The 16,634-nt window shown below is 43.0% G+C and overlaps 1 protein-coding gene across 2 annotated transcripts in view; it reads right to left on the reverse strand.

Moving 5' to 3' along the window:
• Positions 1-16,634, reverse strand: part of lef1 (lymphoid enhancer-binding factor 1) — a 56,039-nt gene that overhangs the window by 17,505 nt on the left and 21,900 nt on the right. For both annotated transcript variants that reach the window (XM_044113337.1, XM_044113336.1), the window contains exons 2-6: positions 13,528-13,660; positions 7,418-7,508; positions 5,669-5,788; positions 4,605-4,767; positions 3,214-3,321 (exon numbers count right to left, since the gene is read on the reverse strand). In XM_044113337.1, the coding sequence (XP_043969272.1) occupies positions 3,214-3,321; positions 4,605-4,767; positions 5,669-5,788; positions 7,418-7,508; positions 13,528-13,660 (615 nt within the window). The remainder of the gene's footprint in view (positions 1-3,213; positions 3,322-4,604; positions 4,768-5,668; positions 5,789-7,417; positions 7,509-13,527; positions 13,661-16,634) is intronic.

Raw genomic sequence — 16,634 nt, forward strand, 5'->3', positions numbered from 1 at the left:
GCAGAAGGAACCGTCCAGCAGCCACACTGCAGCAGGAAACCCCAAGAATTCATGACCAGCTAAAACCAGAGGCAGCATTTGTGCTACACAAATGCAATAATTACTAAATTGTGAATAAAAGGTTAAAAAAATTCTAAAAGTCGACGTTTCTTCACAAATTTTGTAGCATTGTGAGAGCATTGTCTCTTGGCTAGTAAGTAGCTCCAAGGCGAAAAGCTACTGCTGTTTGGACGGCGGGTACTAAGATATTTGCACCAGAAACTAAAAATACTTGGTAAGAGTAGCTGTTGTTTTCTGCTACTTTCTCCGTCATCTACCAGCCAATCAGAGGAGACGTTGGCGTCTTCTTCAGTGACAAGCCCCGCCTACTGGGAGTGGCTACATATGCAGCATTTTTGGGGGTGATGTAGTCACGGATTTTACAGATGAGCTTTGAATTTATCACGCTGGAATGATGCATAACTTGTCATGAACTGTGTGATGACTTGAGCTGCACCTTGACTGAAAACCATCATCCTCCTGCTACTTCCTGTCGTCTTCTTTGTTGTTTCTGTCAGTACTAACATCTGGCTGTGGATCACAACTCGTGTGATGCTAAAAACGTGTTTTGATATGCCTGAAAAAACCTTATCAAAAACTTGTTTTGCTTTTTACCTTTCCATTGAGCAAATTTATTTCACGTTGCTCCATTTTATGGTTAATGGCAGCGCAGCTGGGGTCTGTTTCTGAGTGCATATTAAACTGTTCTGTCTACAGCTGAAGTCCTGAAGATGAGAAACAATAAGAGCAATTAAAATATTCTCTAAAACTGGAGCAGTGTCCTCTGCAGAGAGCAGCACTCTCCTTCCAGTAAGGACATGCGAGGATTTATAGCTTCAGCTAAATCCCCCAGGGGGGGGACAAAAGGTATAGATAGCAGAAGAGTCGTTCTACTCAAATATGAGAAGCACTTTGGTTTCCAGCTGCAAAGTCTGCTAATCCACTTATTCATGAGCTAATCTGCCTACTGCCGCTGCGGCAGGCGTCGAGGAGGACAGACCGAGCGAGTGTGGGTGAAAGGAGGGAAGAGAGAGGTGCAGCGCGCCTGAACTGTGTGGGGTTTCCAGGCAAGACATGCTTCCAGTCAACAGCTGGTGATTCAGGCAAAGAATGAGTCATGCTCTTATCTCTCTGACGTGACTAACAGCGAGATGATCGACTTCTCCTAGGAAAGCTAGAGCAGCAGCTGACGCTGCGGTTGGGTCGCTCTCAGAGCAGCGGGTCGGCAGCGGAGCGGCGGCGGCACAAAGCAGGGGGTGCTGTCGATGTCCGAGGGGAGGCAGGTAAACACCACAAAGCACTTCGGTGGTGGAGTGAAGGTGAGTGCCGGAGCCACACTTTTAATAAAAGCTGGTGCTCTCTCTCAGAAAAAATATCACACATCACATTCACACACACACGAGGACAGCTGTGGACACACACTCCTAAAGTGCTAAAGTTGGAAAACACATTGAAACTCAATACTGTTTGACTCCAAGCTGCCAGGTTTTCTTGAATAATTGTTCTCCAGGATTTCTGAACGTCTTTTTCACAGGGTTTCTTTGGACTTGGGCTTCTTACTCCAGTGTTCAGCGCTCCATTTGTGAAGGAACACTCCTTTTCGTTAAACCACTAAACTAATAGATAACTTTTGCTTTAGCATTTGTTGCTAACTTTGAAAACACTCGGGTTCCTCTTCTTTCCACAATCCAACATAAATTTCAACATTTTGTATGAAACTACAAACGTCTGGAATGAACAGAACATAATGTTCAGGTCTTCTGGCTTGACTTATGTCAATCCAGCATCTAATGCTAAATGCTAAAAGTGGAGCTAATTTTTTGTGCTTTATATTCAAGTAGTGAATATATTCAACTATATAGTCATGCTTTTAATTTGAAGGGGGTGAAGACCACTAACTCAGCCATTTCACTCCCAGTCGTGGTGAGTTGTCTTTTTTTCCACCAATAACTTTATTTCAGGAAAAATAATAAAACAGGAAAGTAGAGAACAAGATATAAACATTTATATACACAATATTTAACCACATTATAGAAAATGTAAATTATAATATCAAATTTAAATTGTTTTCCTGAGTCTTTCAAGAGCATATACAATTTGAATTTAAGTTGTTAGCGCTTTAGCAGTAGCTTCCACTAAATGCCATGTCAATTTAGCGCGTTAGCATGACCAGAACGAATGATTGTTGTTAGAACTTCAGGGTTAGTGCAACTAACCGTTTAGTTAATATAATACACTTTATTTAAAAGGGACAATATGCAGCTCAAATATAAAAGCCATTTGATGCACCAGATTATAGCGTAAGCTAATTTGTTGGTGCCCCTCCCTGCTACTTTTATTTGCTCCACTTGTCTTGAAATGTTTCAAAAGCAGCATAAGTCCAAAGAAAACTGTTAGCAGACCTCAAACCTTGGAGAGCCACTGATCAAGAAGGTTTGGCTGCCAGAAGACAACAAACTCCTCAAGACTTCTGAACTGTTGCCGATAGGTGCAGACGCAGAGAATACAGGTGTAAACACTCTGCAAAACACTTGAGTGATGCAAACTCCATAAAACAGAAATACACATGCAACAGAATAACTGGAGGACCTGTTTTTGTGGAGCTATTTGCAGCGTTTTTCCATTGGATTTACTTTTTTGTATTTGTGCGTTTTGGAGGTTGCATCATTCATGAGTCTGCCGCGTTTTGCTGCACGTTTGTTCCTCTCGGCTGCTGGACTTTTGAATAGGAGAATATTCTAAAAACCTCTGTCCGTCCTAAACCTTTCTGATTGCGGCGCATTCAGAAACAAAATGCACAGCTGGGGGGAGCAGAGGTGAACTCTGGGAGGAACAATCCTCCTCGGCTCGCTCCGACAGCTGCTTCTACATCTGAAGCTCTACGTCGATGCGGCACATCAAAGACCAGCATCACCATTACAAGGCAATTTTCACTCTCAGTGACAATAATAATCGCCGTGATCCTAACATCCATCTCTGTGTGGATGGCATCATAACAGTGTTATGAATTACACATTATGCAGAAACAAAGGCTCTGCAGAAGGGCCCCATTAACACGGAGAAGGCTCCTGTGAATTAATGTGCGCCTTTAAAAGACTAAATCACACAACAGACATAGAAACAACATGAATGCAAGCACGCGCACCGCTGCCAGTCTGTTCTGTTGATACTTACATAGTTGTCTCGAGCGGACCAGCCGGGGTAGAGCTGCATGTGGAGCTGCCGTTCCTTGCGGGCTAACTCATAATACTTAGCTTGCTCTTCCCGAGATAAAGCATGCCACTGTTTCAGTACAAAGATTAGAGGGGGGACAAATACACAACAGTTAATTGTTATCATACAGTTGAGTCTTCAGAGTTTGGTCAAAAGAATCCATTAATTGTCTAAATGTTGCTGCGGATTTGAAAAAAATAAAACAATGATGTGTGGCAAGTCTTGAAATTAATTAGTTTGTTTAAACATTTTCACTGCAGATATAGACAAGTCTAGTTAAAAGGTCGATTTTTTTCTAGAAATGTTCTGATTTGTGAAAATTAGAACAACCTGCCTTGGATCTGTCACTTTACAATGTCCAGAAGAGAAAATGTTTGGAAGAAGGAAGTTATTGGCTTCATTCACAGAGCATCCTCATCAGTGAACCAACCACATGATGGTTTTCACATATAGCAAAGTCTTGAGTTACTAATCTGAATATTTTCAAAATTGGTTGATTTAAGATGAATAAAAAAGCATCTATTCAGATAAGAATTGAACATTTCGAATGCGACCCAGGCCACTTGAGTATCCGATTCAAATGTGACCTAACGTCCGGGTCGCATTCATCTGACCTGACCGTCACTGATACTCGACAAACGTCCCTATTCTGTGTCCTGACAGAAGAAGAACAACCACAGCGGATTGTAATGAGGATTAACTTGTTAATATGCTGCTCCGGTCGGACAACAACTTCAAATATGTAAGCTATGCTCCACCGTTAGCATCCATGTTTACTTCCGCAAACACTGAGCACTTCTTCTTTTTATGGCGGTTGGCAGAACACTGAGAACGCTGACGCTATTGCGCCCTCTACTGCGCATGCGGGACACTTTCAGGTCGTTTGCCCGTTCACAATGCAGAACACATACAGGTCGCATATATCTGAAATGTGAACAGCTACAGCAAAAAAATCTGATTTGACAAAAAATAGGAATTGGGTCACTTCAGGCTGCACTGTGAACGCAGACTAAGTTACAATCACTTTTTATTCAAACTGCGTCGGCAAGCAATTATCATGTGGTTCAAGCTGCTGGATCATTAGGGCTTTCAACGCAGATCCAGATTTTTCACATTTCCAACTGAGCCATCATCAAGGCAGATTTTATGGCACACAATCTGACACAGGACTGAATCTGCAGTAATTGGCTCAGGCAATCATCGCAAACTACAAAACCTCGCAGCACGCTGCGGTGATGCAGATTGAAGTTTTTGTAATTCTAGGGTCCTAAACTGTGATCTTTAGGTGATTTGAGTTGTAAAGAACAAAAAAACATCAGCTACAGAGAAAATGAGTGGGACGCGTGACATACCCTTCGTCCCAGGATCTGATTGATGGCGGCGCTCTCCTTCAGCGTGCATTCGGCGACCACGTTCGCACGCATCTCTTTCATGTAGAGCATGAAGGCGTTTAGCGGCTTCTTGATGTGCGGCCTTTTTGGCTCCTGCTCCTTTCTCTGTTCGTGCTGGGACTTCCTGCAGACGCCGCGGACCGAGGTGAAGAAAATCAAAGAAAATGGTTGGAGAATGAGAGAATGAAAAGGAGCGGAGCGGCACAAGGAGGAAGCTGCGGTGCCACGATGGCGACTGGTTTCTCCCGGCCAACGGCGGGGCAGCGTGAGAAGCGCTGCCACGCCATGGGCCCCTGCCTCTTTAATCATGTGCAGTTGCACACTCGCAGCCCTTCATGCGAAGAGATTACTTCATCATTAATGGCAACCAAACTTTGTCCACAGAACATTGGAAAGTACTTAAAACCAAATGCTGAAATCCCCCCAGTGAGCATGCAGGGCTTTGCTCCCACTCTGACAATTCCCAAGGTACCAATGGGAATACCATAAAACACATGTGTCAAACTCGAGGCCCAGGGGCCAGATCTGGTCCGCCATAGTGGAAATTCATGCATTTTTCCACACTAATGCATAAGTGTGAGTTTATTGCAAATTATATGCAAAAATCCCCAAACACACTGGGTTTAAGTGATGCTACCGCCCCCTGCAGGTGGCAGCATTTCTTCTACTGCCTCAGCCTTACATGATATCAAGTGATCGATGCCGCAAGTAATAAAATGGTACTTTTAATGCCATGCAGAAACGTAAAAATTGCAAAATCTTTTGTAAATATCTAGAAATTAGCACCAAAAAATCTGTGATTTTGATTGCAAAAAGAGAAAACAAAATCTAAAACAACCTCAAAATCCTGGAACCAATCAACATGAACAGATGTTCAGTATTATTTAACATAAATAAACTGTTTATTAAAGGATTTTATCAATACATTTTAGCACAAAAGGCCCTTTATAACGGCCCAAACAAAATTAAAATGAGTGACATGGCTGCTGTAGACAAAGAAACCCAGCAGTCTGAGCTGGACTCACATGTGCATGATGTCACTTTCATGTGGCGGCTCCTGTTTGACCTGCGGGTTGACGATGGCTGGATGAGGGATGCCTGTTGCGTGAGGGCCTGGGGGGCCGGGCACCATGTGGTGAGAGAACCTGCGGGAAGAAATTAAGCCAGACAGACATATTTTACTTTGATTAGACCGTCTGAAATACTGGCTACAAATTTAAAACATTCTGAATTTTAAGGATTGTTTGGTGTTCTTATAGCATCTAACTATATACTAAAGCTAAATGAGCAGGACAAAAAATAACTTGTAAACCATTTTTTTTAATTCTCTTTATTGTTGAGTTTGAAGCATGTTTTGTTTAATTGAGCATATATTTCAGCGTTATGTATAAAACTACAGGCAGTTGGATAGAAAGACAATGTTCAGTTACTCAGCTGACTTTCTTAATCAACACGAGCAAACATATTTTTACTTACAAATCAAGACGTCAGAAAAATGGACAGAAATATTAGCCATTACTTGCTAATGGCTAATAGCAGAGCTAATTTTTCATTTGAAACCGTTTGGCGCCCGTAGCTTCCTCTATTTCTTAGGGATGAATTCTAATTTACTTCTCAATTTTGTAAACTTTCAGTTGAATAATGTTCAACATCTATGTTGAAGTTTCGGTCATCGACTATTAAGAACTAAAATGGTTAGATGTTTATATTTATGCTCTTATTTTGAAGTGAAAGTACTTCCCCTCGCGGTCCATCCTTCCCCCCCAATAACTTTATTTAAAACAAGAAACATTCAGGAACAAAATAATGCAGAGAGCAAAATATAGACACAAGTAAATACCTAAGCACTTTATCGAACTTGTAAGTTATGTCAAAATTAAATTGGTGCTCGAGGATTTTAGTCTTCCAATGGCAGATATAATTTGAATATAGGTTAGCGTATAGCATTAACTTTCAATAAATAACAACAAAGTTAGCGACACTCAACAACTGAAACCATAAGTATCGTTCCAAAGAACAAAAACATCTGACACTGCAGAGAGTGATACTTGATACGTGAAATAATCTGTGAAATAATCTGCCAGTACTTTTTCATCTATAATAAGGAATTATTGACTTAAACAAGCTCCCACAACTTTGAAAAGCTCCTTGTAAGGTAGTTTTGTCTTATTTTAAGAGTACCAAGATATTTGGACTATAAACAAAAATACTTTGGAACCACAACACAAAACACAAAATCTTACTGGGTGCCAAGCAGTGGTTGCAGAAATGTGACCATGGTTTAAAAATCCTTTAATTGTTTAAGACAGATGGCAAAATTGGTTTTCGTCTTCAGAAGTGACTCTAAATGAAAAATGGAGCCAAAAGCTGGAGGTAATCAGATTTTCAGGGAAGAGAGGATGGATGACTGGTTGAACACATTTGTGCGTTGCTTTCCACATGGCTTCACTCAGCCTGACACGAACTGAAGAAAAATGAAGAAACAGAGCAAAACAAAAACAAAAAGGAGGCTGGGAACTTATTTCTCAATCACAGAGCGAGTGTTGAAGAGACGAGCGCTTCACAAGCTTTCATGGAGGTTAAGGAGATGCAGCAGCATGGAGCTGTCAGAGCAGCATGAAGCTGGATGTGCGGTGCGGTCGGAGCCACAGCAGCGCTGCAGAACCAGCCAGACGCAGACCTCCCTGCTGCAGCTGCAGACCGGCTCTGCTCACCAGAGCCAGCAGCTGCTCTGCGTCAGCATTAATCACCCAGAACCGCCGTGTGTGACTCACCATCCCAGAGGGGGCGTGATCTGTCCCACTCCTCCAGGAGACAGGGAGTAGAAGTTGGGCATGTCTGGTCCAGGATGATGCCTGGGCATCCCTGCAAACAGAAACCATGTTCAGATGCAGAGCCTACAGTCATGAACAAGACCAGGTCAAGTCAAGTCTATTCGAGGTGCTTCACACCTTAAAAACATAAAATAGTCATGAAAACAAATAGAAAACCTTACATTTTGTCTGATGTCATCATCAAAATGATCAAATATGTTGATCAATGTTCCAGTTACTACCAATCAAAGGTAACTCTAAACTTTTAGCCTTGCTTAGAGGAACTCAGTGTTTTGGTTGTTTTGCAGTTTTCTGGAAGTTTGTTCTAGATGTGTGGTGCATAGAAGCTGAATGCTGATTCTCCATGTTTAGTTCTGGTTCTGGGGATGCAGAGCAGACACTGTGAAGATGTATGATACAATCATACAATCAATGTATGATAGAAGGCTGACTTTGTAACTGTCTTTTTGTGACTTTGAATGCTCAGGTCAGATTTCAGAACATGGATGGGTTCATAGTTACATGGTGACTTCAAAATCTAGAGCTGTGTATCATCTGCATAGTTATGATGGATAATCTTATTTAAACTGAGCCAGTGGGAGCAGGTAGATATTAAATAAGAGGGGTCCTAGGATTAAACCTTGAGGAGCCCCACAGGTGATTTCTGACTGTCCCAATGAGAAGTTACCTATTGAAACAAAGAAGTCCCTCTCCTTTAGTCAGACTCAAACCAGTCCAGTACTGGGACTGGAGAGTCTGATCCAGTTCTCAAGGTAACATAATGAGCCAAATCTTTCCAGCTTGGACAGCCTTGGAGCTCATTTTAATTTAGAAATTCTTTCAATCCAACATCAATGTTCTTTAAAGTCCTGGACTTTAAGAAACTTTACTCATGTTTCACTGAGATTCACACTGAATGTGGTTCAAACAGTGAAAAGTTCTTACAGTTGGGGTCTGAAAATGACCTCTGACCTCACATTACTGATCCAGACAGAAAGGATGTGTGCAGAGCCGGATTCCTTTCAGTGTTTCTGATTCCTTAAGAAACACTGAAGCTCCTCAATCTGCAGCTCCCAACGAGCTTCAAGGTCAAGAGGTTAATTTTAGTGACACAACGTAGTAAAAACAGAACGGCAGGACAAACATCTGCTTTACTTCCTGCTACTTTGCACCCATCCCTCACTTCATTACGTTTCCCCCCCAAGCAGCCAGACTTATATCAAATCTTTAATAATTTCTCCAGGTTTTCTGAGAAATCTGGTCTTAAGCTGCTTGTCATTTGATTGGCTTTTCTATTTTTAATTAATATTGTTGACATTTAATTTTGGATATCTGCTTGAAATCCTGTTTTAGGTCAGACATTAAAAATTTTTTGTTTCCACAACATGCCTTCATGCAAGAATTATTCCAACCTTAGCCCCTCAAAAGTTTTCATATTTTCTCATGTAACAAGATCAAACTTCAAATTATTTCATGTGGAGTATTTTCCCAGACTATACGTAACTGGAGTAAAATTTGCATTAGTCAAAAAATGCATCATGTAGAGGAAAAACTTATTTAAGACACTTACATTGCATTTACCTAGAAATTACTAAATGCGGTATGATATTATACGGTGGCACGTTTTGTTCAATGAACTTGAGGAACTGTCGACTTTGGCTTGGAAGTTTAGCCGTTTCTGATGCATCGATATCCGAACTCTAAATCAAGTTGATCAGGAACGACTCCACTCTGCCGGTGAAGTGCGCAGCGGAACGGAGACGCATGTAGTGTAAATCATGTGTCTCCGGATGAGAGGCGGTTTCATTGCATGAAGCAGCAAAGTCAAGATGTTCTGCCTGCAAAGTCCTTTATACTCATCTCCTTGGCAACAAAGGCATCAACAGACAGGCAGAGCACAGGGCATTTTGGGTAAATAGAACCAAAACAAACGTGCGAGTCTTGTGCTAGCAAGAGAAATGGCTTGTGGTGTTTTGCCAGAGAGAAAAGAGAAATCCTGCAACCGGTAAAATCTGATGCTACTCCATTTTTGTTTTTTTTGAAGAAGGAGCGTTTGGGCTCTTCTTCAGAGGTTTTTGTGTCGTTTCTTTAATTCAGGGGTGCCCAAAAAGTGGGTCCTGGAGGGCCGGCATCCTGCATGTTTTAGTTCTCTCCCTGGTTTAACACACCTGGATCAAATGATGGCTCGTTAGAAGGCCTGAGAAGAACACTGACATGCTGAAAATATTATTGGGACGACCAGGGAGAGAACCAAAAACGTCCAGGATGCCAGCCCATGAGGACCCTCAAGCACCCCTGCCTTAAGTGGTTCTTGTTGCAGAGCCACCACAAGCGAGGAACAGGTTGCTCAAAAGGCTTGGATCATTTGTGCAGTGCATAAGAGAATCACAGCAGTTGAAAATGCAATAAATGATGCAATTGTTGGTCCCCAATTGAACAAAGACTACTGGACGATCTGGTGTGAAAACAACCTGAGAATATTTGTGAAAGTGGGCTCAGCTGTGCAGGAGGTTTTGCACAATCATGTTTAGTTAAACTGGAGATAAAGTCATATGGACCCAAATCAGTTCCAGATTTGCATTTCTTTTAATTTCAGCTTTCATGAAGGGTCAATTATTTCCTGACTTGTGTGGAAACATTTATATACCCAACATTTTTTAGTAAACTCAATAATTCATGAAACCTGTTGTTTCTGTGTAAATTCAAGAGATTGTAAATTCATGCTAAACTTTAGCAGCCCAAAAAAGCTGCATATACTAATTTATGTTTGCTAATCAGGTTATTCCTGAATTCAGCTACTAACACTGGATTTTATTCAGGGGTATCAGAGTAAAAGGTGGGGAATAGAAGTGGATTCCAGACATTTTACTTTTACATGCATTTTGCAGTCATGCACTACTTTAGACATCGATAGATCAACCCAAAGAGAAACTGAAAGCTTTTGATCGAGAAGACAACATGGAAGCCTGGCGACTTGGAAGGAAAATAAATTATTATTAAATTATTAAGTAAAAATATGGGAAGCCTTTTGTGGAGTGTAATCCAGTGACATGAAAGGGAAAAAAGGTCAGATGCTTTTCCTCCTTTATCATTCCCAGCCAAGGTCTGCAGAGGCTTCCATCCTCTTCCTCAGAGAGGAAGGCCGAGTGGGAGGCTCCCATCTGCAGAGCCGTGGCAAATCCACTACTTCACACTCCTCTGAGTGCTAGCCTCGTTCCTCTCACCTGTAGAAAACCTTTGTTTTCCTCTCATTCCCACTGAAATCCAGCAGACATTCCCACTGGAAGAAGCGGATTTGTCTAAATCTGGTCCCGTCTTCATTTCTTTAATTCAACATGCTTCTCCTCTGCCCCCTCCCTCCGCTCGACCTTCCATCCCACGCAGCAGCCCCGCGCATATTAGAGCTCATAATGAGAAAATCCATGATTGTTTTTCATAATTAACGAGCAGATCAAAGTCTGAGCCCTCCAAAGGAGGCAGAGCAGCTATTGGTCGATTCGAGAGGGAGAGAAGGAGCAAGAGGGACAGCTAAAAAAAATTTAAAAAGAGAGATTTGGTTTTACGCATCCTCAGCTTAACACCACCGATACACATGAATACGCCTGGGGAAATCATTTACTGCTAATTCTGCAGCCAGATTTCTTAGACGTGGATTTCTGTTGGGTTGTGAGAGCGCAGATCAAATGCAGGGGAAAGAAAAAAAATAAAAAACGCCCTTTGGGGATTTTTTTCCTCTCTTTACTGTCAGGATTTGATGTGAAAAGTAAAAACCTTTTCTCTGAAATCTAGTTTTTTCTTTATTTGTTTCCTGTTTGTTCTTTCATGCTTCAACATCACAGCACATGTTGGCAGACGCAAGGCGTATGTGGAGCACAGCTTCCTCACATCTCCGCTCCGCAGCGTTATTTATAGCCGGTCCCGTCTTCATCATCTTCATCATCGCAGCAGAAGAAAGCGAAAAGGTGGAGGACGAAACGCCGTTTTTTTCTTTCCTCAGCATCATGGAGAAGCTGCCAAGGCCTCCAGCTGTGCGGGGCCGCGCCGCCTCGTCCAAACTGTCAGAGCTGCAGCTTGATCTTATTCCTGCAAGCCGAGCCGAGCCGAGCCGAACCGAGGGAGCAGCCGGCCGACGGGCGGCTTCAAACCAGATCCCACTTCACTGTGACACGTTGGGGTCGGAGCGTCTCTACTCATTCCTGACAGCAGCGACAGTGAGAAGAAGAAAAACACTCAAGCGTTGCATAAGTTAAATAAAAATTGGGTTCAACAATGTGTCGCCGCAGTATTTTTAGCTAGCGCTTTATTTTCTTCCAGAGTTTGAAGTCTTTCATCAAAGGCTCCTCGTTTGTCATCAGACGGCAACTTGGGTTTATTTTAAGGCCTGAGCAAACCGAGAACTCTTTTAGCTGTTTTACAAATTTATAATTGCATGACAAGTCGTCTATCGTCTTGTTTTAATCTATAAGAACCATATTGGAAATATGTCAGTTAACACAGTGATGAGTGAATCAGAGCTACTCTCTTCTATCATCCTGTTTACCTGCCTCTTATATGCATTTTAATCCTACATGCTTCGACCTTCAAGTTGTTTTCACACCTGACCTCTCCAACTGATGACAAGAAAGTCATCCTTGTTACATTTTCAGCTGGTTTGGTTCTTTTTCTCATTGAACTGTGTAAATTAAACCAAACTAATTGGAAAACCTGTTCGTCTCAACACAGGCGAACTGTTGAAGGAAATGACTCAAACACCTCCAAAGAAGACGCTGAGCGCCACTTCCTTCTTCACAAAATGTAAACAAAAATGGAGCTACATCATATTTCAGCAACTGGAGGATTTGTCATTTGTCTTTGGTACAACACCACAATCCATTTGTAGCTAGCGCCAGACTTGCGCATTTGTTTTGGGTGTATTTACCCAGAATGCCCTGCGCAGTACTCCGCTTCCTGCTTTTTAGGCGGTCTCCGGTCCGCTTGCATTCACATTTGAACCGCATCAGAATTTAGTTCAACCAAACTCATATTGAAGTTTGTAGGAGGACCAGAGCTCGCTACTTTAATTTGAGTACAAATTCACTCCCCCCCAACAGAACCGGACCTTCTAGACAAATGAGCTGGAGTTCGATTGATGGTGTTTTCACACCTGAAAGTTTGGTAGATTCAGGTCCATTGGGTTCCAAAATTTGTTACATTTTCATTTGCTGTGGTTTTCTTTCTCACTGCATGGAGTCAAACCAACCAAACCCGTTGAGCGACCTGTTCTCCTCCTCGCCTCTGGGGGCGCTGCAACAAGAACCTCTGAAGGAAACAACATAGTTTTGGTGGGCATTGCTGACTCATTAGTTGGATCTACACATGAAGAGATGGACGACATCAGTCCAACAGGTCCTGCTGTTTATTATCTCAGTGCAGCGGTGGAACTGCTAGCTCACAACTTCCTTCTTCATAAAATATAAACCAAAATCGAGAAATTTTAGCGATTGAAGGATTTCTCTTTTGTCTTTGACTAAAGACCATGATCCATTTCTCCCACTAGCGCTAGGCTAATGTGTTTGTTTTGGTTTAGTCCCTGGTCAGTCTGCATCAATTGGACCGAGGTGTGACTGAACTGAAATTACTTTTTTCGTAAACGACATTTGTTGTGAACTGTTGCTATGTAAATAAACTGAATTGGGCGCATATTATTTGGTGTTTGAACTTTTTAAACTGTTTTTAAAGGGTTTAATGTGTTTCAAGTATTTCCCAGTTCTTGTGGTCCAGAACCCCTGAAATACTTCATGTTCGCTACATGGAAGCAAGGAAAAAGTGTGCAGCATCAGGTGGGGGAGGGGCAGCACTGTGAGCTCTAAAAAAATTCCTCTGCCGACTCTCCTCCCTCATTAGAAACACTTTAAAGGATGAGAGCAACTTTTAGAGACCTCAGTAAACGTTTCATGGTGCCCCGACCACAGTTGGGTCTGAAACTGAACTGCAGCCCGTTTAACGTTCCTCCCGTCACTTTCAAATGTCAAACAAATAAAAAAATGCTGAACAAGTTCATCACCATCCTGATGCTGTCAGCGTGTCTCTACCTTGTTTGTTGCCTCCATCCTGAGGGTGATGGCCGGAGTGGGACCCCGGGGCGAAGTGCTCGTCGCTGTACGTGATGAGCGGCGTGAGCGGGTGGACGGCGTGGGACGGCTGGACCACCGGGACTTTGTTGGACTGAGGAGACAAAAATCAGGACGTGAAAACCATTAGACTCATCTGCTTTCCGTTGTTTGCAACATGACTCAGCTTGCCGCTGCGTGACGCATGGATAACGCAACGCAGCTGCAGGTTCCGGTCTCTAAAGTTTTGTTCAGGAAGACGAAACAATTTCGTAAATTTCTCGTCTTGAAGTCTGGTAGCTCCAAACTTTGTTTAGCCTCGGTCAGCGGGACTGAAACCCCAACTCCCTGCAGGGAGGCCGGGAAAACAAGTCAAAGGATGCAAACGGGAGGAGCGAAAAGAAACAGCGTGTTCGGCGGAGCGCAGAGGAGAGGGAGAGAAATCAGAGCTGCAAGGTAGAGTTGGAGCAGAGGTCTGAGGCGGCAGATCAAAGGCAGTCATTAGCTGGTGAATAAGGGGAGTTCATTACAGAACCAGAGCCGGGGGATGAGGGAGGAAGAGGAGGAAGAGGAGGGCGGGGGGACTGACGAGCGAAAGCAGAAAATATCTGCAGCAGCTTTTAGGAGACGGCTGATCACGGAAACGGCGGCCTGACTGTAAACCTTCATTCCCAGCTGACGACCTCAGAGGGAAACCGGTCCAAAACCGATCCGAACCACACCGGCTAACCGCTTCATCCGCTTCAGCTGCAGCGCACACATGGAAACACTCTAGCCATGCTAAATCTACTGTTCGCCATCTGAGCTGAGCTGCAGTCCAAACCTCCACAGGAAGTACGGCTAAATGCGGGACACGTTGGGGCGGCCACCGCACCGCGTCGGTTTTATCAGCACTGCGCTTCCAGACGGTTCTATCGATCAGCGTGAAGAACCGCCACCATTTCCGGTCTTTCAGAACAACATGGAAGGACTTTGATGCACTCTCTGATTTTAATAAAAGAAATCATACAAAGGTTAGCGGCAGACTGTGCTTTAATTGGAAACGTTGCTATGCTAAAAGTGTGCTATGTGAATAACGGGTGGCAGGTAGTCGGATGGATACAGGAAGAGATGGAGCTTCAGCGTGAATCGGTCCAACAGGCCCTGCTGTTTATTATCTCAGTGCGGTGGTGGGCAGTTAGCTGCGCTAACCATAAAGCACTAATCATGAACATTAGTTCTGCTAACGCTAAAGAACTGTATCAACATGTTATTTTACGGAAGCTAATAATGTTATGCCTGCCCTTGAAAAACTACAACTCTGGAGTAACAATTTAATTTTGACACAATTTACATTTTCTATAGTCCTCTTCTATTGAAATAAAAATTATTGTTGAAAAAAGAAAAGAGGAAGTGGAGCTGCTGCACCATCTTCACCAACTTCAAACTAAGAGCATGACCATAAACATCTAACTATTTGAATAATTCTTTAGTCGATAATCAAGCGCTAAACGTAAATTGGCTTCACTGTTAGCATGTTAGCTGAAGTGTGTCCAGTTCTTTATTTAACAAAGAATTTTTCTCACTTTTTCACTGGAACATTTTTTGAACTGCAAGCAGAAATATTTGCTTCTGTTTATTCAGGAAGCCAGTTAACCAGTTAAACATTGTGCTACGTGCGCTAAATGTTTTTAAAATAAGCCAAATCGCTAAACAAAAAGTTAGCGCTTTAGCAGAAGTGAGCCCACCACTGTTTCTGTGTATTTTGGTGTTTTTACAATTTACTGACCTTTTAAACAAAGCAATTCTCTTAAAGAGACATAACAAACTGTTTTTATTGTTGTCTAATGACTTGTGTGCTAAAGTGACATTCCTGCAGTGGCAAGCAGTGGCCGGTTCCCTCGTCATACTCACACACACGCACACACACACACACACACACTTCATAAAACCTCTCCAACACGGGATGCCTGGAATGTCTGAGTTTCTGCGATCCTCTCTCAGGCTGGCACCAGCTTCGGTTTAAGGCGCCCCTCCCCTTCCCATCACCCTTTGGGAACGTCCTAACCATGAAACGAAAGCGTCCCCCGACCACACGAGGCATCATTTACCCCGGCTGCCTAATCAGGCCGAGGCTCCAATCCCTTCTGCCAATTTAGCTCCTCGTCTTTCCAGCTCGGCTTTAAGCCTCGCGGCGCTCCATCAAACACGGGACGCAGCGGACTCTCTGATGTGTGGCCTGTTTCAGGGAAACAGAAACTACCAGCACTGAGCTTCAGCTCAGGTGAAACAGCTTCTTTGACCTCCAGTCGCAAAGGGTCAAAGGTGACAGGATAATCCAGGAAGGTGGGCGTGTCTCCAAAGAGGGGCAGGCTTCTTAATGAGGCTGTTAAACCTGAAGGGAGGGACTGACCAGGCCAAAGGGAGCAGGACATGCCCACACTGGAGGCTAAATTACAGCTTTCTCGCCCGTATTATTTTAATCCTCTTCACTCCCATTTGTTCTCCTGTGGGAATGAGATAAGAACCTGAAAGTCTCTCAACTTGTAGAGGAGAAAAAGCTCCTGGAAGTGACCAACTCTGGAGGAGCAGCTCCTCAGCTTCTCCCAGTTCCAGCTGTCAAATCCCATTTTTCATCAAGTTCCCAATAAACAGCTTCCATTCAGGGAGAAAGGAAGGCAAATCCACCATGGAAGAGCTGCAGACCTGTGACCAATACAGAATAAATGGCTTTTTGGCTGAACGACACCAACATTTCCTTACAGAGGAAAGAAGAGCCATCGATAACGGGACAGCTTAAGATAAATAATCCAAAGACGGGGAGTGTTGGTTCTTTGGAGTTGAGGAACATTCTGACATTGATCGATGAACGAAGACGAGTTTGTTTTCAACTTCTTCCTGCGTTTTATCCAACGGGACGGGAAGCAGGAGCTCTCTGGACCCTGAATCGGATCGATTCCTGGGACAATCGGGACCATGGAGGTGGAATCCTAAAATGGTCTAAAGGAAACTGTGATGGCTGGAAAGCGTATCACGATACAAAGGTTTCATATCAGTCAATATCGATATTTATTGATTAGTTTTAATGTTTAAATATCTGAAATAGTCAG

Source organism: Gambusia affinis, linkage group LG04 (assembly GCF_019740435.1).
Source record: "Gambusia affinis linkage group LG04, SWU_Gaff_1.0, whole genome shotgun sequence".
Classification (NCBI taxonomy): Eukaryota; Metazoa; Chordata; class Actinopteri; order Cyprinodontiformes; family Poeciliidae; genus Gambusia; species Gambusia affinis.